This window comes from Crocodylus siamensis, chromosome 3, assembly GCF_052110815.1.
Source record: "Crocodylus siamensis isolate JL-2025a chromosome 3, ASM5211081v1, whole genome shotgun sequence".
Taxonomy (NCBI): Eukaryota; Metazoa; Chordata; order Crocodylia; family Crocodylidae; genus Crocodylus; species Crocodylus siamensis.
Genome location: NC_143397.1, coordinates 258,150,147 through 258,176,556, shown reverse-complemented (window position 1 = coordinate 258,176,556; position 26,410 = coordinate 258,150,147). Strand labels below are relative to the sequence as shown.

Here is a 26,410-nt window from a genome sequence, read left to right as displayed (position 1 = left end):
CCTAGTAAAGTGCCTTGCAGACACACCAGCGTAGGTCTTGGAAGCAGTATTGCTGTGTCCACACAGTGCCCCAGATGGGCTGAACACTGCATTGAAGGGGGCTACTGCTCCTGGCTCTGGAGCTAGCTCAATTGGCAACTACAGCACCATGTAGATGCACCCAAGTGACTCACCTGGGGTCAGGAGTCTATTAATACTCCGATTTATTTATACGCATGTCTCTAAGGTAAGAAGGAAAGGCAACCAGACAGGGAGTCTCTGTGGGCAGGCAGGGAATTGAACCCCAGTGTTTCAAGTCCCAGTAAGTGCCATCATCCTAACACGGACTCTTTGAGGACAACAGTTCTCTTGTCTTACTCTGGCAGCTTCACAAAGAGGGCATGATGCACACACTGGCACTACTGAGGTCAGCATGCCAACGGGAGTCCCTCTTATTGCAGCTGCACAGACAGTCCACTGACTGCCACAGGTACTACCACCTCTCAGCAAGCCAGTTCCTCTCCTCGGTAATTACCCCTATATCTGTGGCTGCTTCAAAACACTGCCTGCTGTCTTTCCTCCAGTGTTAAGGATCTTTTTGAAAACATTTGTACAGGCAGCACACAAGAAAAATGCCAGATTTACCCCTCCACCCAAGCTAGTGTCAATAAGTGAGGTTACAGACCATGCCATTTGCAGCTCAGTATTTGTACTTCCTCTGCATAACCCTTATGTTTCCTCCTTCTCCACGCTGGATCCTCAAGGGGTCCAGCGTTTAGCTGCTACTGTGATCTGAGCCACAGACAGCACCTAAGACCCAAGTGAGTGTAGGGCCAGCTGTAAGCAGTACTCACCGGGGCAGTCGCAAAGTGCAATGGCAGTGTAGTAGTGGGACAAGGCCTTGAAATGCTCTGACTTGACGTGGACCATGGTGGTCCAGGAGAAAGGAACGTAACCCTTTACGTGGGCCTGCGTCATGGTCTGATGCACCAAGGAGTAAACATCTTCAACCTGTGAATGTGAAGACACAGGCAGTCTAAACCAAGTTCTATTAGAAAAACCAGCCACTCCGGGAGGCTTGCGGGACAGGCCAGTAGCCTCACTGGTTGAGACGTGTGTGTCTAAGGTGGCCACAGCACTAAAGAAATGGAGGGACAAGAAATCCAGAGTGGGAAAGGAGTGCTTGGGTAATCAAGCCCCCACCCCCCATCTCTTACTTTCTATAGTGCAGCTAACTGGGCTAGGTACCAAACTCAGTGTGCGCAGGGTCACTGTACCGATACTTAGCATTTGTTGGCCATCATTAGCTAAAGATTACAATTCTTTGTGTGAGGAGAAACAGAGAGCTACTGAGTGACATGACAAAGACCATGATGAGACTGTGACAGAGCTGGGAATAGAGCCCGTATTTCAAGGCTAGTGTTGGATGCCAAGTCTAGAAGACGGGGGAACTACATTGCAGTCTGGCTGCATTTAATGTAGTGCTCAGACCAGGGCAATTGGAAAAACAGAAGGTCTAATGTTGGCGACTTGGACGACAGGGTGAAGAGCAGCAGTCTGTTTAAATTTGCAGACAACACCAAAATTTGGGGTCAGGTGAGCATGCTAGAAGGGAAGGACAGATTACAGCAGGACCTGGACAGGTTACAGGGGTGGGCAAATAAAAACAGGATGGGATTCAATACTGACAAGTTCAGGATGCTGCACTTGGGCAGTAGGAACCAGCAGCATACCTACAGGTTGGGCAACTCCCTTCTCAAAAGCACGGCGGCAGAAAGAAATCTTGGAGTCATTATTGACTCCAAGATGAACATGGGCCAACAATGCGAGAACATGGTCAGTAAGGCTGACTGTACTATGTCCTGCATGCACAGAGGCATCACAAGCAGGGCCAAGGAAGTGATCCTCCCCCTCTATGCGGCACTGGTCAGGCCACAGTTGGAGTACTGTGTCCAGTTCTGTGCACCGCACTTCAGGAGGGATGTGGACAACATGGAGAGGGGCCAGAGGAGGCCACTTGTATGATCAGGGGACAGCAGGGCAGGCCCTATGAGGAGAGGTGACAGGACCTGAACCTGTTCAGCCTCCACAAGAGAAGGCTGAGGGGGACCTGGTGGCTGTCTATAAAATTACTAGGGGGGACCAGCAGGGTTTGGGGGAGACTTTGTTCCCCTGACCGCCTCCCAGAGTAACAAGGAATAATGGCCATAAGTTGCTAGAGAGTAGGTTTAGACTAGACATTAGAAGGCATTACTTCACAATCACGGCAGCTAGGATCTGGAACCAACTTCCAAGGGAAGTGGTGCTGGCTCCTACCCTGGGGGTCTTTAAGAAGAGGCTTGACGTTTACCTGGCTGGGGTCATTTGAGCCATTTTCTTTCCTACCCAGGGCAGGGGGTTGGACTAGAAGATCTACAAGGTCCCTTCCAACCCTGCATCTATGAATCAGCCTGAAATGGCAGAGGCAAGGAAAAGCTTGGCCACCCATTTCCTACATGCCCTGTCCACACAGCACAGGTATAAGAGACAGAGTTGCTCAGAGGACATGCTGCAGCACTGTTCCAAGCCAAGGCACCCCCCTGGCTCAGCACCTGCCTCAAGGCTGTCTTAGCACGGCAAGGAAACGTTGGCTATTAGAGGGCACTGGGGAGCAGGCAACTTATGATCTCCACATCTATTTTGGTTCTACATGTAGCCCATGTATCTGGGTGGGCATTTAGTGTAGTGTATGCTGTAGCCCATGTATCTGGGTGGGCATTTAGTGTAGTGTACGCAAAGTGGTGCAGAGGGCTGGTTTAGGAGCTTACCCACTGTTCTGGGTACATGCCTAATTCTATCACAATGATTAAACAGTGCTGTTACAGCAGCACCATCCCTGCCTTAGCCCCACTTGGCAGGGGATTCTTTTAGGGTTTATGGAACTGGGGTTATTTAGTCTAGAGAAGAGAAGACTTGGAGGGGATTTAATAGCAGCCTTCAACTCCCTGCAGGGGGGTTGCAAAGAGGATGGAGGGCTGGACTGTTCTCAGTGGGGGCAGATGACAGAACAAGGAGCAATGGGCTTCAGCTGCAGCAAGAGAGGGTTAGGTTGAATATTAGGAAAAGACTGTCACTAGGAGGGCAGTAAAGCACTGGAACAAGCTTCCTAGAGAGGTTGTGGGATCTCTTGGCAGTTTTAAAAACCCGGCTGGACAAAACCTTGGCTGGGATGATGTAGTTGGGGCTGGTTCTTCTTTGAGCAGGGGGTTGGACTAGATGTGACCTCCTGAGGTCCTTTCAACCCTCATTTTCTATGATTTTATCTATAAGTGTACAGCAAATGTATTCAGTTAAGTCAAGCCCTGGAGTGGGCTGCTTGCACCAGTTAGCTCCTCTGCAGGGCTGGCTTGCTACTGCATTTCACCTGCTGGCCCAGTGAGTGGATCCAGCCTGTTACAGCCTCGCTTGCTCATAGCACAGATGAGAGCTTGCTGCAGCGTCTTCCCAAAGCTGCCCCTGTGGTATGCCACACCCCTGATCACAACCGAGCTGTACCTCCTCCAAGAACTACCTTGCTTCTTCCATCCCCAGTGATTTTCCTCTCTTCCCATGACCCCCCAGCTGGCTCTGCTAAGACGCAAAGCTTGTGCTGAGTGTGGAGAACAGCAAGGCCCGCATACCCTGGCGGCTTCCTGCGCGATCTGCAGCTGAGTGAGGAAGTCGTCCTGGGCGTGGATGAGCGTGACTTTCTCAAAGACGCACTCCTGCACCTGGGCGATCATCAGGTGCACCAGCATATTGAGGGAGGGGGCACTCATGTCCAGGCTGGGTGCATTGGAGAAGTTCTCCTTCAGGTAGTTGAATGCACCTGCACAAAGGGAAGAGGCTGGAGGGAAAAGCTCCTCAGGACCCCTCTGTTACCATTCAGGATTCAAGGGAGGATGTGGCTGTGTCTGTATCAGTGAGACTACTGGGTTTAGGGGAGCAGCATCCCCTAAGTACAAATATGTCCATCACTTCACTTTGGGGTCTCTCATCTCATGACTCCACGGAAGAGAGGATCCATGATAGCACCAAGGGGCATGCATCCACTCCACTTTGGTGGTGATATATGCATAGCAAAGAGGACGCACTGGACATGTGTCCCACAGCCAAGAGGGTGCAGCTGCTGCCTTTTGCTGTGATCTTGCAGGCAACCAAGCTCTGAAATCAGCAGCAGAGGAAGAGAGGCGATGAGCCCCTGGGCTCCAGTGCTGCATGGAAGCAGGGCTCGAGTTGCTGCCAGCCACTCATCCCCTCCTGCCCTTTGCTGCCAAAATCAGAGCAGGAAGGAGGAGGGAGAGGAAGAGTGACTATCTCCACATTAAAAACAGCTCCCGCTATAGTGGGGGAGCTACAGGTCAGGAGTGGGCAGCCTGGGGTGCACGCTACACAAACCTCTCAAGTGTCTTGGGGTAACAAGGAGTGACATTGTCCCAATTTCCCCCTGAAAACTGAACACACTAGCGCAGCTCCCAGCAGCCGACATACCAGCTGCCTTCTGAAAGGCGTCGATGGCCCGGTCGACCCCCTGTAACGTGGTGCGGTCCTGGCGTGCCCCAATCTGGGTGTGCAGAGCCCCAATGTTGAAAAGCACGCTGCCCTTCTCGAATGCCAGGGCACGCTGATGGGATGGGACTCCTGTCAGCGAGTCATACCTGGACAAGCAGAAGTGAGGAGAAACACCACTGAGTTAGTTGTGGGCTGATGTGCTTGGGATACATCCAGGATGCAACTTAATGTGGTGAGAGGGGAAAAAGTTTTCAACACAATGGAGAGTGTGGGTGGAGAAAGAATACCACCACCTCTGTGAATGCTCATCATGGTAGAAAGGCCAGTCAAACAGAGTGGGGACTGGAGATTTCCACAATGAATCATTCAGACAGGAACAAAGCCATGGTGCAACGTTGCACCGGGCAGCCTGCACCTCTCTACCTGCCAAGCCCAGGAGCTGCCAAGCAAGATTTGGCAGGAATCAGCAGGTTTCTGGTCTTTTGCTGTTCATCATGCCCAGAGCTCAGTTGCTCTGGGCTCAGGGCGTAGTCACGTTTGGCTCACCTAGGAACAGGCATTGCATGTGCTTGGATCACGTTTTGCTCCAATTGTGTGCGACTCCCGGCCAAGACTCACAAGGCATTTGCAAACAGGGATTAGCCTGCAGCGCTGAACAAGGCAGGCAAGTATTACAGCCCCATTCTGCAGCCCTCAGTTAAGTGGATTAAAACATCTTGCTCAAGACCACATGAAACCACAGTGCTGGGACCAGGACTAGGATTCAGATCTCCTCGCTGATAGAGCCTGTTTTTACCAACAAGGACAGGCAGGAAGAAGCAGATCTTCAGGTTGTTACAGCCTGGAGTTCTATCTCCATTCAGCTCTAGACCCACTCAAACTAGTGATATTTAAAGCACATGCATACACGTTTAGAGGACAGAACAGAAAAAAAAACCTCACTAACCAGTGGAAGAAGACTCCCAGGTTTTTACTGGGAGGGAAGAACCGATTGTCGAGAAAGTAGAGCTGGTTGTAATACTCCATGAGAAGTTCCAGCCCTGCCTCGTTCCGGCTGGGTGTTCGCATGGCCTGTGCAAGAGTAGGAAGGGAGTCAAATGGAGACAGGAAGTCTTGGCCTTTAAACACTGAGGGGTGAAGAAGAGGCAGGAGCACCAACAGTTACCAGACACTCACGCCTAGCCATTTCTTAAGTGCCACTTTAGCTATGTGGAAGTCTTAAAAACAAGTGTGAAAAAGTATATGGGTGATGGCTTTGGCATAGAGGGATGAATTTCATCCACAATTCAGGATAGGAGGTGCTGAATGAGGCAGGGGATGGGTGGAAAAAAAACAGCATGCGGTCATGCAACATATGACTACTAAATTACCGATGCATGTATGACCTGAATGAACTGTGGTTTGCTGGTGACCTCAATTCCAAAACTCCTTAAATGTGGAGGGCTTAACTTTTTGGGCTTATCTTCCTTGCAGCGTAGATGAGTTTTGGATATAATCATATACACCCAGAGGTGACATCACTTAGCCCATGTGAAATCGGAGATCAGAGGAAAGGCAGCAAGACAGAAGCACAGCTCTGGGTCAGTTCATAAGAGCTAAGCTTAGCAAGCTGAAAGCCAGTGGGTGTTTTATTGCACCCTAATTCTTCCAACAATGCTAGCCTTGCAAAGCTTGAGGAAAAACCAGGAAATCTGGTCAAATCTAGGTGTGGGGAGTACCTCCTATTGGCTTCAAGCAGTAGTTTCAAAAACCAAACGGTAACAGACACGGGATGGAGTTCCATTACAAATGGATAGCTCAAACGAGCAGTCCTTTCCAGATTTCTCTAAGACTGCACTTCTCACTGCCCTGTTGCAACTTGCCAAAAATGCATGATGACAGAGTGGTTTTTTGGTTAAGTAGTTTGGACCCTACCCCCACATCCCATTTTAATCATTCCCTGTTATGGCCCCAATCCCGTGGATGGAGCCATTGCATCTGCCCAATTCCAATGATGCCGGGGGGGGGCTGCAGAGAAAACACTTAAACAGCCTCAATTACAGGACAGGGCCTCAAGAATTCCTTCTCTCTCTATTCAGAAAGGAAAAAGATGCAACTAGAAAGTTAAGACTTATTAGATCTACCTGCAAGGGGAGGGTAAGAGTTCCCTTACAAAGCCTATTCTACGCTTCCTTTTTGCCAAAGTTCCTTTTACTTTTTGCCGAGGACACAACGGTCGTTTACTCTTGCCCCGGGGATGAGTTATAATTCATTAAACAATAATGATAGATTGCTTTATACTCAGCTTTTATTGCTGTGCAATCCTAGGTTAGCAGGGCATTAAGAGGCTCCATTACATCGCAGTGAAGCTGTTATTTTATGAGCTACACTATGTTATAAAGTATAAACTGCTGCTTCAATGTTTTAACATGTGCTTCAGAAATCCAGTACCTCAAAGATACAAAGCATTATTGGGGAGGTGTGAAAGAGAAGTGGAAAGAGGACTTCTAGAAAAGTTAACGTTTTGTAAAGCAGTGTCTTCTGAGGCAGTCAAGGCAGGGAAGTGCACAAACCTGCCGCAGCTCCATGAACTCTCTGATTTCCTTGTCAAACAAAGCTCCATCCTCCCCGTAGTGCTCGCAGATGAAATCCTGGGCAGAAAAAATTAAATGCATACACTGGGTTAGTAGTGTGCCCACTGAATGATTTTCACAGGGGACTCGCCACCCACTGAGTGAATGAATGTCTGCCTTTTGTAGATACGCACCACACTGTGCTAGGAGACAGCTCTGCACGCTTGACACGTTTCTAAACAAGCCACACTCGGGCACAGGAGCTATGGGAAAGCAGCTGGACTCCCAACACCAACACGTTTAGGATAGTTTAATATTTTTTCCATGGTTTTTATCACCTCCAGGCCTCGCGGAACCCTATCACTCACTGATTTATGTGCAAGGCCATACAGCCAGGCAAAATAAACAATGAGAACATTCAGAACCTCCCATATTTAGATTCCCCTCCAGCCATATTTATTCAAGGCCACAGCTGGTCCACATCACATGCAGCAACCTGAATGACTCCAGTGGGCTTACCCTCAATGGTACCATCAGGTCCAATTCCTTCGTCTCCTTCAGTCCCAGAGGAATCATAGGGACGCTGATAGCTTCACTGAAAGAAAGAGATATGTGAGCGATTGGGAGAGAATCACTACCTTGTAAGTGAGAGAGAACCCCCTTGCTTCAGGTCTAAAGGGACCAGGGAGACAGGGTACTGCATGTCAACTAAGGTGCAGTGGGATGGTTTCAAACAGCTTGCTCAAAAGCAGCCTGCTCTGCCTGGTGTCAGACACAAGATGAAACTGATCCCATGAGGGCTGCTCTTTTATGGGATTCTCTTGCTTCAATGGCAGCGCAAACATTTCACATTAAAGCTTCTGGAGTTTGTGGCTGTATTTCACAACTGTGCTGATTCTGCTCCATCAAAATTGAAGGCAAACCCCCATCTGACTTCAATGAGCTCAGGTCTCAAGGGAGCAGAGAGAAGCCAGACAAGTGAACAAACCCATGTCAGAAAGAGCTTTCCACTTTAGAGTGGGATGGGACACGTTCCCGAGCCCTGCCACTTATTTGCTCCCAGGTCAATATATTTTACGATGAAAAGACTGTGCAGCTAAATCTGGGGTCAGGTGAGCACACTAGTAGGGAGGGAAAGACTGCAGCAAGACCTGGATATGTTACAGGGGTGTGCTAACAAAAACAGGATGCATTTCAATACTGACAAGTGCAGGGTGCGGCAGTAGTAACCAGAAGCACACTTATAAGATGGGAAACTCCCTTCTTGAGAGCATAGCAGCAGAAAGGGATCTTGGAGTCACTATGGACTCCAAGATGAACATGGGTTGACAATGTGAGGTCACAGTTGGAAGGGCTAACCGGACCTTGTTGTGCATCCACAGATGCATCCCAAGTAGGGCCAAGGAGGTGATCCTCCCTCTCTATGCGACACTGGTCAGGCTGCAGCTGGAGTACTGTGTCCAGTTCTGGGCACCACACTTCAGGAGGGATGTGGACAGCATGGAAAGGGTCCAGAGGAGGGCCACCCGCGTGATCCGGGGACAACAGGGCAGACCCTACAATGAGAGATTGCGGGACCTGAACCTGTTCAGCCTTCACAAGAGAAGGCTGAGGGGGGACCTGGTGACCATCGATAAACTCACGAGGGGGGACCAGAAGGGTTTGGGAGAGACCTTGTTTCCCTGAGCGCCCCCCGGCATAACAAGGAATAACGGCCACAAGCTGCTGGAGAGGAGGTTTAGATTAGACATCCGCAAGAATGACTTCACGGTCAGGGCGGCTAGAAGCTGGAGCCAACTTCCAAGGGAAGTGGTGCTGGCTCCTACCCTGGGGGTCTTTAAGAAGAAGCTTGATGCCTACCTGGCTGGAGTTATTTGAGCCCAGTTTTTCTCCTGCCCAGGCTGGGGGTCGGACTTGAAGATCTACAAGGTCCCTTCGACCCCACTGCTACGATTCTATGAAGCTTCTGCCCCTGATAGTCAAAGCTGGATGACAAACCTGAAAACTCTGATGCTGGGAATTTTGGATTCTGCACTGCCAGGTTTGGAAGTTTTCAACTCCAATGATTTGACACTGTTTATCTCACCGATACAGGTCCCAAAGCAGCACACGCTGCTGTAATCCCATTCACTTGATCAGGAGTTAAATTTTTCCCTTTTACAACAGCTACAAGTACAAAATCAGGACCATCAGACCTCAGATCAATGGTTTGGGATGCATCTGTGCAAAGTACTTATCGGACACAGCCATGGGTCTTTTGAACCATTCAGGGAAGGAAATCTGGAAGAAAGATCCCACTACAGGTGAGAAAGTCAAAGGATCACTGCCCTGCAAAACCACCATTCCCCCCATATACCTGTCACTGTTTGTTTATTTGGGAACTTATCCACTCCTCTTCACTGGGCATGCCAGCATATAACCATCTATTCAGCCTCCCAGAGGAGAGGTTCAAAGAGACAGGAAAGGCTAGTGGAGAGAGCCGTGGGAGGGGAGGGGGAGGTCACGCGGGGTCAGAACGATTACAGACGGGGCTTAGACAACAACAGGTTCTGTAACCCGGGTCTCTCGTTAACACCAGGAGTTTATCAGCTGTTTCTGAAATATCACAGGCTAGTGGAAAAAAAAATGGAGGGCAGGCGTGGAAAGCAAGCATCCATTTGTTTGGTCTGTTCCTATTTACTTAGTCCCTGAATCAATGGCTTCACAAGAGCTATAATTAGCAGGGAAAAGTGGTTATCGCTTTTTCTCTAATGAGATTTCAGCCTGGGACAAATGCACTGAGTAAACAAAGAAGGTTTGTTCAGTTTGCAGGGGTTTTTTTATACCTACAGTAAACAGGGCCCTTGTAGATAGTGACAAAAGCTGGGAGCCGGGCGCTTTCAGTATGGGACCCCATATTATTCAGAGAGCTGGGGATCATCTGTCCTCATGGCCAGCGTGTACTGAGGATAGGATTAGAAAAGAGTCAGCAATCCTTACATACTCCAAGGAGCTTTTAGGCAAAGAACCTGTATAGAAGAGCCCTTCACCAGGTAAACAGCCACCTTGCAAAAGAAGTAATGAGAGAAAAGGATGCAGAATTAGGGCTGACCACTAAGAAAAAGGGGAAATGCCAAGCTCCAGAGAGTCAACCCCAGGATTCAGTAGGATGGGCTGTGCTTCCTTACTCCTTTCCATCTAGCTCCTTTCCAGCCCCTAACATCTATGAATCTAGTTTTGGTTCCCTCTAAAATCACACACAGGTACGATACCCAGTCAGAAGCAGGGGGGAAGGCTGCCATTTTATTCATGAATGGCAAAACTGAGTCACCAAGGGAGCAGCTCACACTTTACCATTTTTTCACCCTGCAAGAGGGTCACACGTTTCCTTCCTTTTGCAGTAGAAATGCAACTATCCTCTATCAAGAAAGAACAGGAGGGAATAAGAGAACTGTGCAGACAGCTTTGCAGGGCAGTGAGGGAGTGCATTTCAAGCTTCAAATCTGCTGCAACATCTCTGATAGTTTCACCCTGGGGGTTGTTTCCCTTTTCACCCAGACAAACAGCTCTGCTGAGAGGTCCCAGCATGTCAGCTTGCTGCTGGCTACCATGCTAGGATTACTGCTCCTGTGAGTCAAGCGGATGAGGTTGCTGGGTTTAGCATTTCAAAGCAACAGCATGCTTCAATTAATAAAAGGTCTGGCCTCTAAAATCAGATGGGGAAATAAAAGCGAGTGAATAATCCACTTCACAAGAAGCAAAGCAGCAAGAACAGGCAGCCAGGCACCTCAAGCGCAATGCTTTTAATTACTCTCATTAAATACCCAAGCTTCACCTACAGTACAGATCACACTTGAGGGAAATCTGATCTTTCAGCCCCTCTGGTTCAAGGGGAGACATTAAATCCACTCCTGCATCAGCCCTCTTGTACTTGGAAAACAACATCTAAGAAAGTGCTCTACAGATGTTAGTCAAGAAACCTCTGGGTTAGCTCACTGATTTTACAGCTGGAACAATCCCGGTGGAGAAAATAAAAGAGGTAACAAAGCAGGTCATCTGAACAGCTGATCCTGAGCTGCAGTCTCTAAACATCTAGCTCTGTGCTCTGAGTGTTGCAGAGTACTCTTTCTGAAGGGCCAGATCCTGATTAGCTTAGGAAAGCAAGGCAACAGTTTGACCAAGCAAACTCCTGCATGGCAGGAACAGTGGGAATAAGGGACCCTCCGATACAGCCCTGGGCTCAGCTTCTCCAGATGCAATCCCTTTGGGAGGCAGAGCGCCAGTCCGTGAGCAGACCGTCGCTTGGCCCAGGTAGCTGGATAATTAAAATCTAACTACAAACTTCCTCCACAACTAGGCCTTCAAAACCTCCCCTGAAGAAATCTACAGAATAACAAGGTCTCTCCATGGCTTTCCAGGGCAGGAGACCCCAATTTCCATTGTATACAACTACTGAGGCCTTCAGCAGACCAAGTTTACTGCTAAATAGGTTGTTGTATCAGGCACATTTCCACAGTGGAAATAAATCAGTGTATAGGTAGATGTGTCTTTGCTCTCTCCATTTCTTCAGACCACAGCATTGTAGCAGCGATCTCACTCAGGCCAGAGACCCCCGCACAACCTACCTGTCATTCTGGTACACATCCATGCAGCTGTTCAGCTCCTCTAGTTCCTCCTTCAGTAACTGCAGGTTGGAGTTAACGTAGCTGAGCTCCAAGGCTACTGTTTCCTTTACTTTGTGGTTACTGGTGGCTCTGAAAATACAAAAAAAAAGGCAGGCCATGCTTGTCATCAGGTATTCAATTAAACGTGTACAGGGCTAGAATAGGGTCTCCCTTTCTCACCCTATAAAAGGTCCCATCCAAAGCAGTGAGCCAGTGGTCTACAGAGCAACTTTTGGTGGTCCAATAAGCAAAAAAAATCCAAAGGTGTTGGGACAGGAGGTGGAGAATGGGAGATGTTACATGGTCGACAGGACAAAAGCCAATCATCTACCATGTTAAAACCATAAGCCTTCAGGACCTAGTATACAAACACCATCTCACGTGTGTGTAGGCCATTTCAGAGTCTCAGAGGACTTTCCAGAATACAGTGATGAGCCAAGAAAGTCGTTGTTCCATTTTACAGACTCAGAATGGGAGATAAGATTTGAAGGTATCTAGATAATGTATTCTAGCTCTAAACCATGCTCATACTTTGAGTTCTTTCTAACATCCAATCTCTATTCCTTATTGCAATGTAAATCCACTACTTCTTGCCCTGTCTCCTGTGAACAGAGAACAGTGGATCATCATCCTTTTTATAACAACTTTTTTTTTTTTTTTTTTTTTTTTAACATATTGGAGGACTTTCCCTTCCATCTTCTCTTTTCTAGACTAAGTAGACTAAACAGTTCCTCATACATGATAGACCTTTATCATCCTTAGTGCTCTTTGGACAATTTCTCAGTAACTTTCTCAAAGAGGCGGTGCCCCAAACTGGGCACACTATCCAGTACTAACAAGGCCCTCGCCTGGAGTAGCGGATGAATCACTTCCTGTGACTTACAGGACAATGCTGTTCACATATCTCAGTGTGTTACTAGCTTTTTTGCAACAAGTTTATATTGCTGACTCATACCCAGCTTGTGATCCACTATAACCCCAAAATCCTCTTTTGGAGTGTTGTAGCTGAGCCAATCATTCCCTATTTTCTGTCCAGTGTGCAAGACTTTATATTTGTTTTTATGAAATATCATCTAATTTCAGGCCGTGTCTTCTACAGTGCCTGCCACTCCATCCATCTTAGTCTCATCCACATAGTTACTAAGGGCATATTCATTTCCATCCTGCAGTCATGAATTTTTAATTGTACCAGACACAGGACAGACCTCTGGCAAATAGCACTTGACATCTCCCCCAGTTTAGCATAGAGACATTGATAACCACGCTTTGAGCATGACAATTATAAGACTACAAGAGACCTCAAGGGTTGTCCAGTTGAAGCCATGCACATGCGCTATTCCTAAACCATCCCTGATCAATGCTTAGCCAATCTCCGCCTGGCAATCTTCAATGAAGGAGATTTCACAAGATTCCTGGGCAGCCCACTCCACTGCATTACTGACAGGCAAGATCCTAGTCTAAACCCAACTGGTTGTGCACCTACCTTACAGAAGCTTCATTTAGACCATCCCTCCTAAACTTACTTAGGAGGATCCCATGGGAGATTGAACCAACGGCCTTACAAAAGTCGAGGCAGATGGCATTCGCTGGTCACCTCCCATCCACGAGGCCTGTCACCTCATCACAGACACAAACGAGGCATGACTTGATCTCAGGAAGTTTGTGCTGGCTATTACCTGTCACTTTGATATGCTCCGAGGGCTTAGAGATGTTCTAGTAGCCTTCTGGGGAGCGAAGCCCCCCTGTAACTTCTCCCTAGGGCTCCCTTTGAACCTCTCTTTCCAAAAAGAAAGCAAACGATGGCCCTTTTCCAGCCCCCAGGGAATCTCACCTGACCTCCAGGAGTTTTCAGAGAAGATGGACGTGGCTTTGCAATTACTTCAGCCAATTCCCTCAAGTAATCTAGAGCAAATCTTATTCAGATGTCTTTATCGGTAAATAATGTAAATTCTCTCTAGTTCCTTCTCTCCTTCAGGTTGAGTGTCTCTTCCCCTGCCCTCCATACTAATTATCTAATAACGGACCTTTATTGTGAAGAACATATTGAATGTTTCAGCTTCTTCTCTTTCATTCGGTATCTGCTTCCCCTCCCAGCCCAGTAAGGGGCTGACACTTTCCTTGGCTTTTAGATGCAACTCATTTATAGATGACTTTTGGTACTTTTAATGTGCTTTTCTAGCTGCAACTGGCTCTTCTGATTTTCTCTCTTTCTGTTTGCCCTCATTGCTATGAAGTGCAGTTTCAAAATTCTCTAAAAACTTTCTGGCACTGTTGACAGTAGACTGAAAGAAAGGCAGTAATGAGAAAGGGCCAGGAGACTGAAAGCCAAAATAAGGACAGATGGACAGGAGAGCTTCCGAAGAGGGAAGAGACTCCATGACGCGAGGCACAGGCCGCATCCTTCACTTTGGTTGCTCTTAGGAAATAATTATCTCTGGCAACAGCTGGAGCATATAGCACTTGTCAGTCTCCTGAACTGCTCTGCTACTGGCAGCAACATTGAACAAGCTGCTCTCAGACTGCTTTTGAGTGAGACTGCAAATATGAACTCAAAATTGAGAATATTTGATTTATAAGACAAACACACACAAGGACTGGTATTCATCTCCACGGGACTATCAGAATTCCAGACTGTGGTCCAAGTGACATATTTGCTTCAAGATGTAGTGGTGGGGGGACAAGGTAACCCTAGCCAAAATTTAACTCTTGCATTTCCTGACACATTGAAAGTTATGTCTCCTTACTTCTGCACTATGCTAGGATACAGATACTCTGGGACAGGGGATGCAATAGGCCCTTGAAAGAACCAGACAATGAGGGCTGGAAGGGGCCTCAGGAGGTCACATCTAGTCCAACCCCCTGCTCAAAGCAGGACCAGCCCCAACTACATCATCCCAGACAAAGGCTTATCTAGCTGGATTTTGGAAACCTCCAAGGATAGATATTTGACCACCTCTCTAGGTAACCTGCTGCAGTGCTTCACCATCTTAATAGTGAGAAAGTTTATAGAGCAGGATGATGATATTCTTGTGAACTGTTTGCACTTTCCAAACCTTGTTCTCAATAAGGAATTTGTAGTTTCATTGTGGGGTTTCCTATCATGCTCATCATTGCAGTAGCTTAGTGCTTCACAGTCAGTCCTCTTTCATAACTCCCTTATTAGACAAGGGCATGTTACCATCCCTACTGCAGAAATGGTAAACTGTGCCACAGAGGGTTTATGGCTAAAAGTGTCTGGTAGTTGTGGGTACTCAGTTTGATGTGCCTGAGACCTGATTTTTCAGAGTGCTGACCCCTGGATAGCAATCTCTAAGCCGAATGCCCAGCTCCCACTGAGTTTTGAAGCCCTGAGAATATCTATGAGTCGGACTTCAGCAGGCATCCGGAAAGTGAGTATCATCACACATGAGACACCAACGTCATGCCCAATATTGTGCACAGACTTAGGGGTAAAGGCTGGGCTCTGCTCCATGGCTGCAATCCCCAATACCCTCCTTTCTCTTTCTGCAATGCTCTTCTTTTACTCACTAAAAGGCTTCCAACCTCTGCAGCAAATGAAAGCAGGTTCCTATAGATAAACACCTCCCTCCCTACACAATCACAGATATGGGCCTTTCCTCCAGCCAGCTCTATTCCATGCCATGAAGGCCTATGGGGTGGGGGGAGAAACACTGACTGTGTTCGTAGACCTATTATTGGGATAGGATATAGTCAACCACTGAAACCTACTTGCCGAAGTTGATAATACGACAATGCATGACTACCACCTGGTACAGCTTCTCCACTTTCTTTTGGTGAATAGACATTTTTATGTAAACTGTGCAAGAAATGGAGCTGCTGGAGACTACAACGAACCGGCCTCCCACAGGGTAGCATGCTAACGCCAGTCCTATTCAACATATATACCAGTGACCAACCCATACAGAGTAATATGAGGAGCTTCATATATGCTGATGAGAAAGGACTTAAAACCTTCTGTGGCTCAGTGTACCATCTCTGCACAAGAGAAGGACTGTCCGCTGTCAGGAACAGATGGATACGTGTGCTGAGCAACCTCTCAGATGTCTACAATAAGAACCAGCTTTATACAAACCCTACCATGATGAAGGTCACAGCTTTTCACCTAAGCCACAATGAAGCCAAACAGAAATTAAACATCATCTCAGATGCAATCCCACTGACTAATCACCCGAACCCCGTGTACTTGGGGGGGTTTCACTGGACTGAACACTTGCTTACCTTGAAAGCACAAGTAGAGAAGATGAAAGGGAAAGTCAGTGCCTGCATCAACATACTTTGAAAGTTGGTCACCAGCTACATTATAAACCACTGCTATTGCTTCATGTTACTCTACTGCAGAGTATGCATGTCCAGTTTGGGAACAATCAGTTCATGCCAAGAAAACAGACCCAATGCTAAATGATGGGTGTCGTGAAATAACAGGATGTCTAAGGCCAACACCAAAGAATAGCCTGTATTTCATAGATTCATAGATGTTTGGGCTGGAAGGGACTTTAGCAGATCATTGAGTCTGATCCCCTGCCCTGGGTAGGAAAGAGTACTGGTGTCAGACAACCCCAGCCAGGTGCATGTCCAGTCTCTTCTTAAAGACCCCCAAGGTAGGAGAGAGCACCACCTCCCTTGGGAGCCCATTCCAGATTTTGGCAACTCTTACTGTAAAGAAGTTCCCCTGACGTCCAACCTAAATCTCTGTCAGTTTGTGGCCATTGTCCCTAGTGACTCCACGGGGTGCCCTGGTAAACAGAGCATCTCCTATCCCTTGCCGTCCCCCACTGGTGAATTTGCCGGCAACCATAAGATCCCCTCTCAGCCTTCTCTTGAGAGGCTGAAGAGATCCAGGGCCTTCAATCTCTCCTCGTAGGGTTTTGCCTGCAGGCACTCAACCACACAAGTGGCCCTCCTTGGAATCCTCTTGAAGTTATCCACATCCCTCTTGAAGTGCGGCATCCAAAATCTGGACACAGTACTCCAGCTGCGGCCTGACCAGTGCTGCATAGAGGAGAAGTATCAACTCCCTGGACCTGTTTGTGATGCACCTGCTAATGCACGATAAGTTGTGGTCAGCTTTACTGATCGCTTCATCACATTGACGACTCAGGTTTATCTTGGAGTCAACAGCGACTCCAAGATCCCTTTCTGCTGCTGAGAAGGTCCTGCCACAGCCTGTAAGTGTGCTGGTGATTCCTTCTTCCTAGATGCAGCACCTTGCACTTGTCCTTGCTGAACTGCATCCTATTCTGTTCCGCCCATTTTTCCAACATGTCCAGATCTGCCTCGATTCATTCCCTACGCTCTGGTGAGTTAACTTTACCCTGTAATTTGATATCATCTGCAAATCTGGACAGAGTGCTTTCCATGCCCTCATCCAAGTCACTGATGAAGACATTGAACAGCACCGGTCCAAGGACTGAGCCTTCTGGGACTCTACTGCCCGCATCTTTCCAGGCTGATGCTGACTCATCCACCACTCTGGGTGCGACCCGTAAGCCCTTTACTGGCTGGCATTGCACCACCTGATATCAGAAGAAAGGCAGAGTCAAAAAGAAAGGATCACGGCAGAAGGATTATGCCAGGCATCTACTGTATGGTCACAAAGAAGTAACTAAATGGCTTAAAATGCTAAAGAGTGTTGTGACTACTGCTGCACCACTGGAATCAAGGGCTGACAGGACATGACTGAGATTATGGAAGGAAAGTTTAAATGCAATCAGGTGCTCTGAAGGGGACTTGAAACCCCAGAAGAACCTTCCAAGATGGGTGGATCTTGACCAGCCAACATGGCAATGCCTGAATCGCCTGAGCATGCAAACTGGAAGATCAAACATGAATATGATCAGATGAGGCTACTCTAATGACACGGATCGATGCGGGTGTGGTGAAGTGCAGACTATGGAGCACACGCTCGTTTGCTGACCCCTTGGTGAGACCTGTATGAAGGAGGACCTCACTGCAGCAATGGAAAGAGCCACTGCTTGTGTACACTTCTGGAAAAATCACCTAGTTCATGAGGACACGAGAAGAACTTCACAGCATTACACACAAGAGTTCAGCTTCTCTTCTTTCAGACTTATGGCCTCATTCACTGCCCATCCTGTGATCTGAGCATGACTGGGACCTTGCATGAATTCATCACTTGACTAAAGGGGAAGACTGGCAAGTCTGGAGATGGGAGTGAAGGTGTGCAGTGTCAAGGCTCACTCTGACAAAGGTTCAAATGGTATTAGTGCCGTAGCAATGAGGGCCCAGGGAAGATGTAAGAAGTAGGATCTGTTTATTGGATCAACCATATATTTGGATGCAAGGTGTCCAGAGGAAGGGCATTTTCTATCTCTCACCTACACAGCTGCTCCAGTCAAAGGCATTCACAAACAAGCCCCCCCGAGTAGGAAAGGTGCTGCTTTTCCTGTGCAAACAGCAACCCAGTTGCAGCAGACGCCTGTCATACAGCTGCCCGTATCAGCCTTCCGCTGACTGCCCTTCTTTCCATCCCCTTTATTTCATGTCAGGAGATGTAAACATGATGGATTGATTTCAGCTGCAGCAAGTCGCCTGCTCCGATGAGACAACTTCTCAGGCTGATTATGGCCTTCTTATCTGCTTAGAAAGAAACCCGGGAGAGATAACCCAATGGCAGCGGAAAGCTATTGTCTGCTGAAATGTGTTGTAGCCTCTCACACTAAATCACGCCATGTCTCTTTTCAACGGAGCATAGTAAAAAATAAAAAAGCAGAACGGCCGGCCCCCGAGCCTGACTCGGTTGAAGCTTTTTCTAGTCTGGAAAGTTGGCTGGTTTCAGTAAGACAAAAAACTCCCAAGGGGCAGGGGTCTCATGTACACCACCATCTCTTCAACTCTTTACTCACTGCAATCTATTACCTTGGACTGATGGCAGGTTACTCAGCCTAATTTCCCTTTTAAATACGGGAGCATTGCTAGCTTTCTCCCCAGCAATTGCCTGGAATTTCCCCAGTATTCTGATTTTCGTTTTTTAGACAAGAGGTTCAAAGTGCTCCCCGCCTACTCCTTTTTAAACCTCCTCCACAACTGTCGATGGAATTACCCCCTGCACGCTATGAACACATCATCCTGCTTCTTTCCCAGTGCAGCAGAGAAGTATTTATTGACCATTTCTGCCTCATTAGTCTCACGGTAATTCTACCCATGTGCCTTATACTGGACCTCATGCTATTGGTCAGATTTTGTCTGGTTCTGACCCATTTTAAAGAAGTTTTACTCAAGAGCCTCAACTGGCCACAGATCTTTCTTTGACATGTCTTTATCTCCCCTGATGAGCTGCCTGCATTTTAAAGCAGCTGACTCAATCTCTTTGCATGTATATGCGAGACATCAGGATTGCTGTTTTATTTCCAATCTGAAGCAGAATGTTTTTTTAACCTAGGAATCCTTCCTCTCTGGCTGCAGAACTGTGTGTTTGTGTGCACAAGCGCGAGGAAATGACGCTTAAAAAAAAGGCAGAGATTCTCTCCCACTGTATTTTGCTGCTTTAAAAAAAGGTCAGTAACCCCAGAGACATGCACTGCTGGTCAGAATCAGATTCTGTCTCCACATAAATGAAGTTAGTTGGGGAACAGAAGTGACTCAAAAACCCAGTATCCCATGTAGTGCCCTTGGGACTGGGCAAGTGTTCCTGAAAAGGTAAAATTCACCCCATAAAGGAAGCCTGTGCACTACTGATGCAATTCAAGTGGCAACCAGGCTTCACGCTACCCCCGCCCCGTGGAGGAGTCAAGTGTGACCTAATGAGGATCCTGCACCACGGAGCCTTGATCCATCTATTTGTCAAGTTATCAAGTGTTTACTTAGTTAACTTTGTACAAACAGATATTTAAAAAAAATACTGCTTACTGGAGACATTTTTACCTTCCCGATTGCTTTGCTGAGCCAACAGTATTTGAACAAGGAGGGAAAGGACTCCCTGTATTTAACTGGCTGGTCCCATTTGTTTTTCTAGCAAACAAAACTGCTTGGCAAACACAGCTTGTGGTTTATGTTAAACATCATTTATCACTGCTTCTCGGGGAAAGAGAAGCTACGCTCTGGACAGATCTTAAAAAAAAAAAAAAAAAAGACTAGGAATTGGTCTCTATTTGGAATTTGGTTTATTAACCAGTGACCAGGACCCAGTGAAAGCTGTAAACCCTATCTGAGAGCAAACACCCTCAATATAAGTCACAGCTTTCCTTTGCCAACACTTTGCCTTGATGGCTCCAGCAATGCTGATGCAAATTCTCAGTGAAGCCCAGGTCCAGAAGTCTCTCTGGGAAAAGACCATTACTAGGCCATCACTATGCTTTGCTATATGTCAGGGGGTTCTGAAGGGGGGCTGCAAAGAGGCTGGAGCTGGACTGTTCTCAGGGGGGGCAGATGACAGGACAAAGAGCAATGGGCTCCAGCTGAAGCAAGGGAAGTTGAAGTTGGATATTAGGAAAATCTCTCTCACCAGGATGGAGTAAAACACTGGAATGGGCTAACAAGAGAAGTAGTGGACGCTCCATCCTTGGAAGTTTTGAAGACCCACGTAGACAGAGCCTTGGCTGGGATGATGTAGTTGGGGCTGGTTCTGCTTGGAGCAGGGGGGTGGACTAGATGTGACCTCCTGGGGCCCCTTCAACCCTCATTTTCTATAATTCTATGAATCAACTATTGCTTTTCTTTAAAACAACAGGCCATTCATTTTTGCCTGCTTCAGATTACAACCTTTGCTCAAAACAGATTCATGGAAGGGAGAGCTACCACAGAGTAAACGCTGCTCAAAAGCACAAATCCAAATGCTTTTCACCATGCAAAGAAAGAGGGCTGCTTCAAGACATTTTCCTTTTGGACAGTGGGATGTTCCTACTACTCCCCAGCAGTGTAATTAAGTCGCCTGTGTTTTGCCCTGCATTCCTTCCAGCTCCCCTGCACTCTTTTTGCACTGCACTGGATTTAAGATGCTTACTTTAGGAAAAGGAAGGAAAATTACTTGCCACCCACATAGAAAACAGGTATCATTTGATTCGTGCTGTTTACACCAAAAATCATAGCCAGGCACATTCCTGCTGACGTAGCACATTTCTCCTTGGCTTTGGAAAGCAGACCCATGTGCAACAGCATGCATCAGGATTTCAAGTCCTTTTTAATTAGATGAGGCATTACAATGCTATGGTTCATGAGATTCTAAAACAATAAGGGGCAGCCTTAATCATCTATATCACTCCTGTACCTTTTTCAGCTCTACTGCACTGCCAAGTGCCAAGAAGCACCAAGGAATGAACACAGAAACAGCTTGCATTCCCATCCCTATTCCCATTCTTGCATCAGGCCTTTGTTAGTGGATCAAACAGTGATTCTTCCCCTCTATTTGGCACTGGTGAGGCCACAGCTGGAGTCCTGTGTCCAGTTTTGGGCTCCGCACTACAAAAAGGATGCGGACAAGTTGGAGAGAGTCCAGTGGAGGGCACTGAAAATGGTTTCATAGATTTCAGAGACGTTTGGGCTGGAAGGGACCCCAGAGGATCAGAGTCCAGTCCCCTGCCCCAGGGGCAGGAAGTCAGCAGGGTTCATAGGATCCCAGCAAGATAAGCATCCAAATGTGTTTTGAAGGCTTTCAAAGTGGGCGCTTGAACCGCCTCAGGTGGCAGTCTGTTCCAGACCTTGGGGGCTCGGACAGTGAAGAAGTTTTTCTTATGTCCAGCCTGAACCAGTCACAGTGGAGTTTGTGACCGTTCGATCTTGTCATCCCTTGGGGGGCTCTGGTGAACCGTTGTTCCCCCAGATCCTGATGAGCACCCCGATAAGCTTATAGGTGGCCACCAGATCACCCCTGAGCCTGAGGTTTTCCAGGCTAAAGAGTCCCATGTCTCTCAGCCTATCATCATAAGATCTGTTTTCCTGACCTCTGATCATGCATGTGGCTCTGCTCTGCACCATCCTTTTTGAATTGCGGAGCCCAAAACTGGACGCAGTACTCCAGCTGCGGCCTCACCAAGGACGAGTACAGGGGGAGAATGACAACCTGGGATTTGCTTGAGAAGCATCTATGGATGCAAGCCAGTGTTTTGCTCGCTTTCCTAGCTGCGGCATCACACTGAAGGCTCATGTTCATCTTGTGGTCAATCATGACACCCAAGTCTCTTTCATCTGTAGAGTTAACCAGCATAGTACTACTGAGCCTGTAAGGATGCAGCAGGTTTTTCCTCCTAAGGTGGAGAACCTTGCATTTTTCAGTGTTGAACACCATCAGGTTCTTGTCCACCCATTTCCCAAGCCTGTCAAGATCTGCCTGGATTACCCTCCCGTCTTCAGGTGCGGATGCTTTACCCCCAGAGTTTGATGTCATTGGCGAACTTGGCCAGTCTGCTTCTGACACCAGTGTCGACATCATTAATAAAGATGTTAAATAGTGTAGGCCCAAGGACAGAGCCCTAAGGGACCCCACTGGTCACAGGGCACCACAACGATTGGCTCCTGTCAACTCTGGGTCCAACCATGGAGCCAGTTCCCCAGCCAGAGGATTGTGGTGCAGCCGAGGCCGCAGTTGGCCAGTTTTGCTAAGTGAGCATGTGATACCAGACTGACGGGTTTTTTTGAAGTCAAGATATATGACATCAATCTCTTCTCCCTTGCCCAGGTGATAGGTCACCTGGTCGTAAAAGGAAATGAGATTGGTCAAGCAAGACCTACCCGCAACAAACCCGTGTTGGCTATCCCTCAGGATGTTGCCATTGGCCAGTCTGTTAAGAATGGTCTCTCTGATAATCTTTTCTAAGACATTCCCCGGGACAGAGGTTAGGCTGATGGGCCAGTAGTTTGCCGGATCCACTTTCCTTCCTTTCTTGAAGATAGGCACCACATTGGACTTCTTCCAATCTTTGGGCACTTCACCGGAGCACCAGGAGTTCTTGAAGACCTGTGCCAGGGGCTGAGGGATGACGCTTGACAGCTCCTTGAGTACCCTGGGGTGCAAGGTGTCAGGGCCGGCTGACTTGAAGGTATCCAGCCTTCAACCTGGAAGGTATCGAGGTTTTCAAGACCTGGTTAGACAAAGCCCTGGCTGCGATGATGTAGTTGGGACTGGTCCTGCTTTGAGCAGGTTGTTGAAACAGATTACCTCTGAGGTCCCTTCACACCCTCATTTTCTATGACATTTAACACAAAATGGGCACATCTACATGTGCGCTTTAATGAGCAACAGCCTATTTTACCGCACGTTAAAGTGTCACATAAAAAAACACGCAATTACACTAATGCATAGTAAGATAGGATACTGTGCCTTAAGCATCACTTAAACGTGCGATTTCAGTACTGCGCATTAGGGCAGCTTAATGTACATTTATTTAGTGCCTCACACTGGAGGTATTACAAACAATCTGGCAAAAAGTCAGCTGATGACACCAAACTAAGTTGGGGGGTGTGGTCATGTTCGAAGACAGGCTGGCAATAGAGGCTGACCTGGACAGACTTGTGAAGTGGGCAGACAGACCTCGACCTGATGTTATTTAATACCCAGAAATGTAAAGTGCTCCATCTGCGGAGAAATAACCCACAGCACGCTTACAGGCTATGCTTGCCAGCACCATAACTGAACGAAACCTGGGTGCCTGACTTGACAACAAAATGAACATGAGCCACCAATGCAATGCTGTAGCCAGCAGAGCTAATCAAACACTGGCATGCATCCCCCAAGGCATCTCAAGCAAAGCTAAGGATGTCATCCTCTGGCTTTACTCGGCCTTGGTGAGACTGCAGCTGTAGTACTGTGTCCAGTTCTGGGCACTGCACTTCAAGAAGGATGTGGAAAAGCTCAAGAAAGTCCAGAGGAAGGCCACATGCATGATTAGAGGCCTGGAGGCTAAGACATATATGGAAAGGCTGAGGGACTTTGGATTTTTTAGCCTTGAAAAGAGAAGGCTCAGGGGGGACTTTATTTTAGCCTATAAGTATATCAGGGGAGTACATCAGGGCTTGAGGGAGCATCTATTCACCATGGCCCCCCAGGTGAGGACAAGAAATAACGGGCACAAACTAACTGAAGATTGCTTCAGGCCACACGCAAGGAAAAAATTCTTTACAAGCCAAGTGCTGCGAGTTTGGAACAGGCTGCCCCCAGAAGTGGTACAATCACCCATGCTGGCAATCTTCAAAAAACACCTTGACGCCCATATTGCTGGGATCATTTGATCCCAGCAGACTTTCCTGCCCACATGTAGGGGGGTCTGGACCCGAAGGACTGGAAGGGAACTTACAGTCCTTCACAACTAAAAACTATAATTGATGTGCATTAGAAAAAGCACATTAATGCACGTGTAGATATGCCCAATGAGTGCTCATATACAAGGTATTTTCCACACCCTTAAAACAGTTTATCATAGCATGACACACCTTCACCTCACTATCCTGCTGTTTAGGCACACAATATATGTAAGAGCTAAGAAATCTCTCACTTAAAATGCTTATGAAAGCAAGATACCCATAAAAAACAAAACAGCACAACATATCAATATTTCACAATCAGTATCCCATATTGGCTGTGACTGGCTGCCTGTATTTATAGCTAAACCCCAGGAAAAGGGACTACATTGTGTTTGTATGCTCTACAACAACAGATAGCAAAGAGTTACCTGGCCAGAGTCTGTCCAAGCATAAGCATGCAATGGGCCCACCTCTCATCAGGGCTGAATTTGGTTCACCCACCAATACAGTTATCACGCTGCATCTCCAAATACCCATGGTTATGCTTGAGCTCAGGTCTATGTTGGTTTCCATTGTTCCACCCACCACAGAAACCAGTTTTGATTAATTTCCAAGATATTAAAACAACTGTTAATCAATAATGAGGTAAACATGCACACTATTTTATAGAGAAAGGTCATTCACTTGCAGATTATAGAATCCATCCCAAAGAGGCATGCTGTCTAAAGGCATGGAGGAAGCTTGAATGAGCACAAAAAAGGGTACAACCATGGGACCTGGAATACTTTGAGGCCTGTCATTTCTTGGATACTGAGACAGAAGAGCCTGTTCCATGCAACTGGGAAGACTCCTACAAGCTTATGGGATGAAATGGAAGAAGGCAGAAAAGAGAAAGGGAGGTGGTATAGAAAGAGGTGTGCATGAATGAAAGCACAGATCTCAGTAAAACAGAGAGCTCTGACAGTCAGAAGAAATGCCCATAATTTAAGGCCAGTGACAAAGCATTAGCAGGATAAAAGCAAAGGAAAGGGTGATTATTTCTCTCCAGCTGGGTCAAAATTGAGGGAGGAGGGGAGTAAAACTAGGAACACCAAAAACAAAACTCATGGGGATAGGTCTTTTGTCCATCCTCTCATGGTGACAGTGGTGGTTCAGAATGAGGTTGTACTGGGTGCAAGGGAATACAGATTATTTTGTGTTTTTAAATGAGATGTGATTAACCACAATCTGCCCTGGACCTTCATGCAGCTGGTCAGTTTTCTTCCTTACAAGTCAAGGACGCATCACTGCTTCCCACTAGAGAGGAGTATCAAACAGTCCAAAGTGACAGAAAGTAGCAGAGAATGACATCAATGTGCCCAGGTGCTCACAGCAAGGGGTTATGCACTCACCGGAAGAGATTCTCCGCCCCAGCTCTCATCCTCATCTCCTTGTTGATCTGCTGGTTGATCCGTGCGCGACGGTGTTGCAGCTTGCTGCGCTGGGTCTGTGCAAAAGGGTCACAGCCCTGCTAAGAGAAAGGTGATCAGAATACATCCCGTGATAGCACAGCACCTTTGCTGAAGCTTGCCCTCCTTCCTATCCAAGCTTTGCCAGCTCCTTATTCAGGTCTGCTCTGGAGACTCACTGCAGCACTATCTGTAAGCTGGCTGTTTGCAAGCAGTGGAACACAAAACCCTCTGTTTCTTTTTCCCCTGGGCAAGATCACCTTCCCTTTGGTACAGGCTGAGATGTGAAGACCATACTCAAAAAACACAGGTGAAGTGCCTCTTTAGTTTGTAATATGACTCAAGCAGAGCTGCTGTCTCCTACTGCAGTATATTCTCAGGGCCCTCTTCTCTGTGCTGGGCCTATAAGTCATGTTTGCTTCAGCTGTCCAAGTTATGCCAAACTACGGCTTCGTTACAAAGGCTTGCCCCGCCTTTGGCACTCTCCTCCATGATGCTGAAATGGAGTTTAACGATGGTGTTATGCCACACTGACTTTTATGACTACTTCCTTTATAGATGATCCAGGGTTTTACAAATGACACATAAAGAGCTCCTTTCCAAGGCTTTAGGGGATGGACAGAAAATGATGGATTTAGGATATTGGGAGTCTCAAATCATAGGAACACGCACGCCTACAGCCTGGATGCTAAAGACGTCGCTTCCCATAGGTGATGAACGCTTGCGGTGCCTGCTAACATCGGTGTGATTGGAGCTTGCTCAACAGCTCTGGAAGTCAGGGCATAGGTAAATGAGTTGTATTTAAAGAGCGCTTTTATTCTACCCTCCCATACTTTGGTGGGTCAGAGCGTTCCCAGGCAGGGAATGAGTTAGGTGGTTAACCTTTGCGCTGGGAAATAACAGACCCTCGTCTCTTTGGCCTTACAAGGGGGAAGCAAAGGAATGTTATAGGGGCTCCCAATGGAGGCACTGTCAAGAGGAGGTTCTCAGATTCCTCCACGGCACAAAAGCTTAACTCAGGCGAGAGGGATTTCTATTGTACAGG

At 47.4% G+C, this 26,410-nt stretch overlaps 1 protein-coding gene across 2 annotated transcripts in view; it reads right to left on the bottom strand.

Moving 5' to 3' along the window:
• Positions 1-26,410, bottom strand: part of RHPN1 (rhophilin Rho GTPase binding protein 1) — a 56,803-nt gene that overhangs the window by 16,980 nt on the left and 13,413 nt on the right. Inside the window, exons 2-9 of one of the 2 annotated variants that reach the window (XM_090040763.1) lie at positions 25,309-25,424; positions 11,666-11,794; positions 7,581-7,656; positions 7,062-7,139; positions 5,456-5,580; positions 4,489-4,655; positions 3,639-3,826; positions 834-990 (exon numbers count right to left, since the gene is read on the bottom strand). In XM_090040763.1, coding sequence (XP_089896889.1) covers positions 834-990; positions 3,639-3,826; positions 4,489-4,655; positions 5,456-5,580; positions 7,062-7,139; positions 7,581-7,656; positions 11,666-11,794; positions 25,309-25,424 — 1,036 coding nt within the window. Of the gene's footprint in view, positions 1-833; positions 991-3,638; positions 3,827-4,488; positions 4,656-5,455; positions 5,581-7,061; positions 7,140-7,580; positions 7,657-11,665; positions 11,795-25,308; positions 25,428-26,410 lie in introns of both variants that reach the window. The other variant, XM_090040761.1, reaches the window with a different exon arrangement.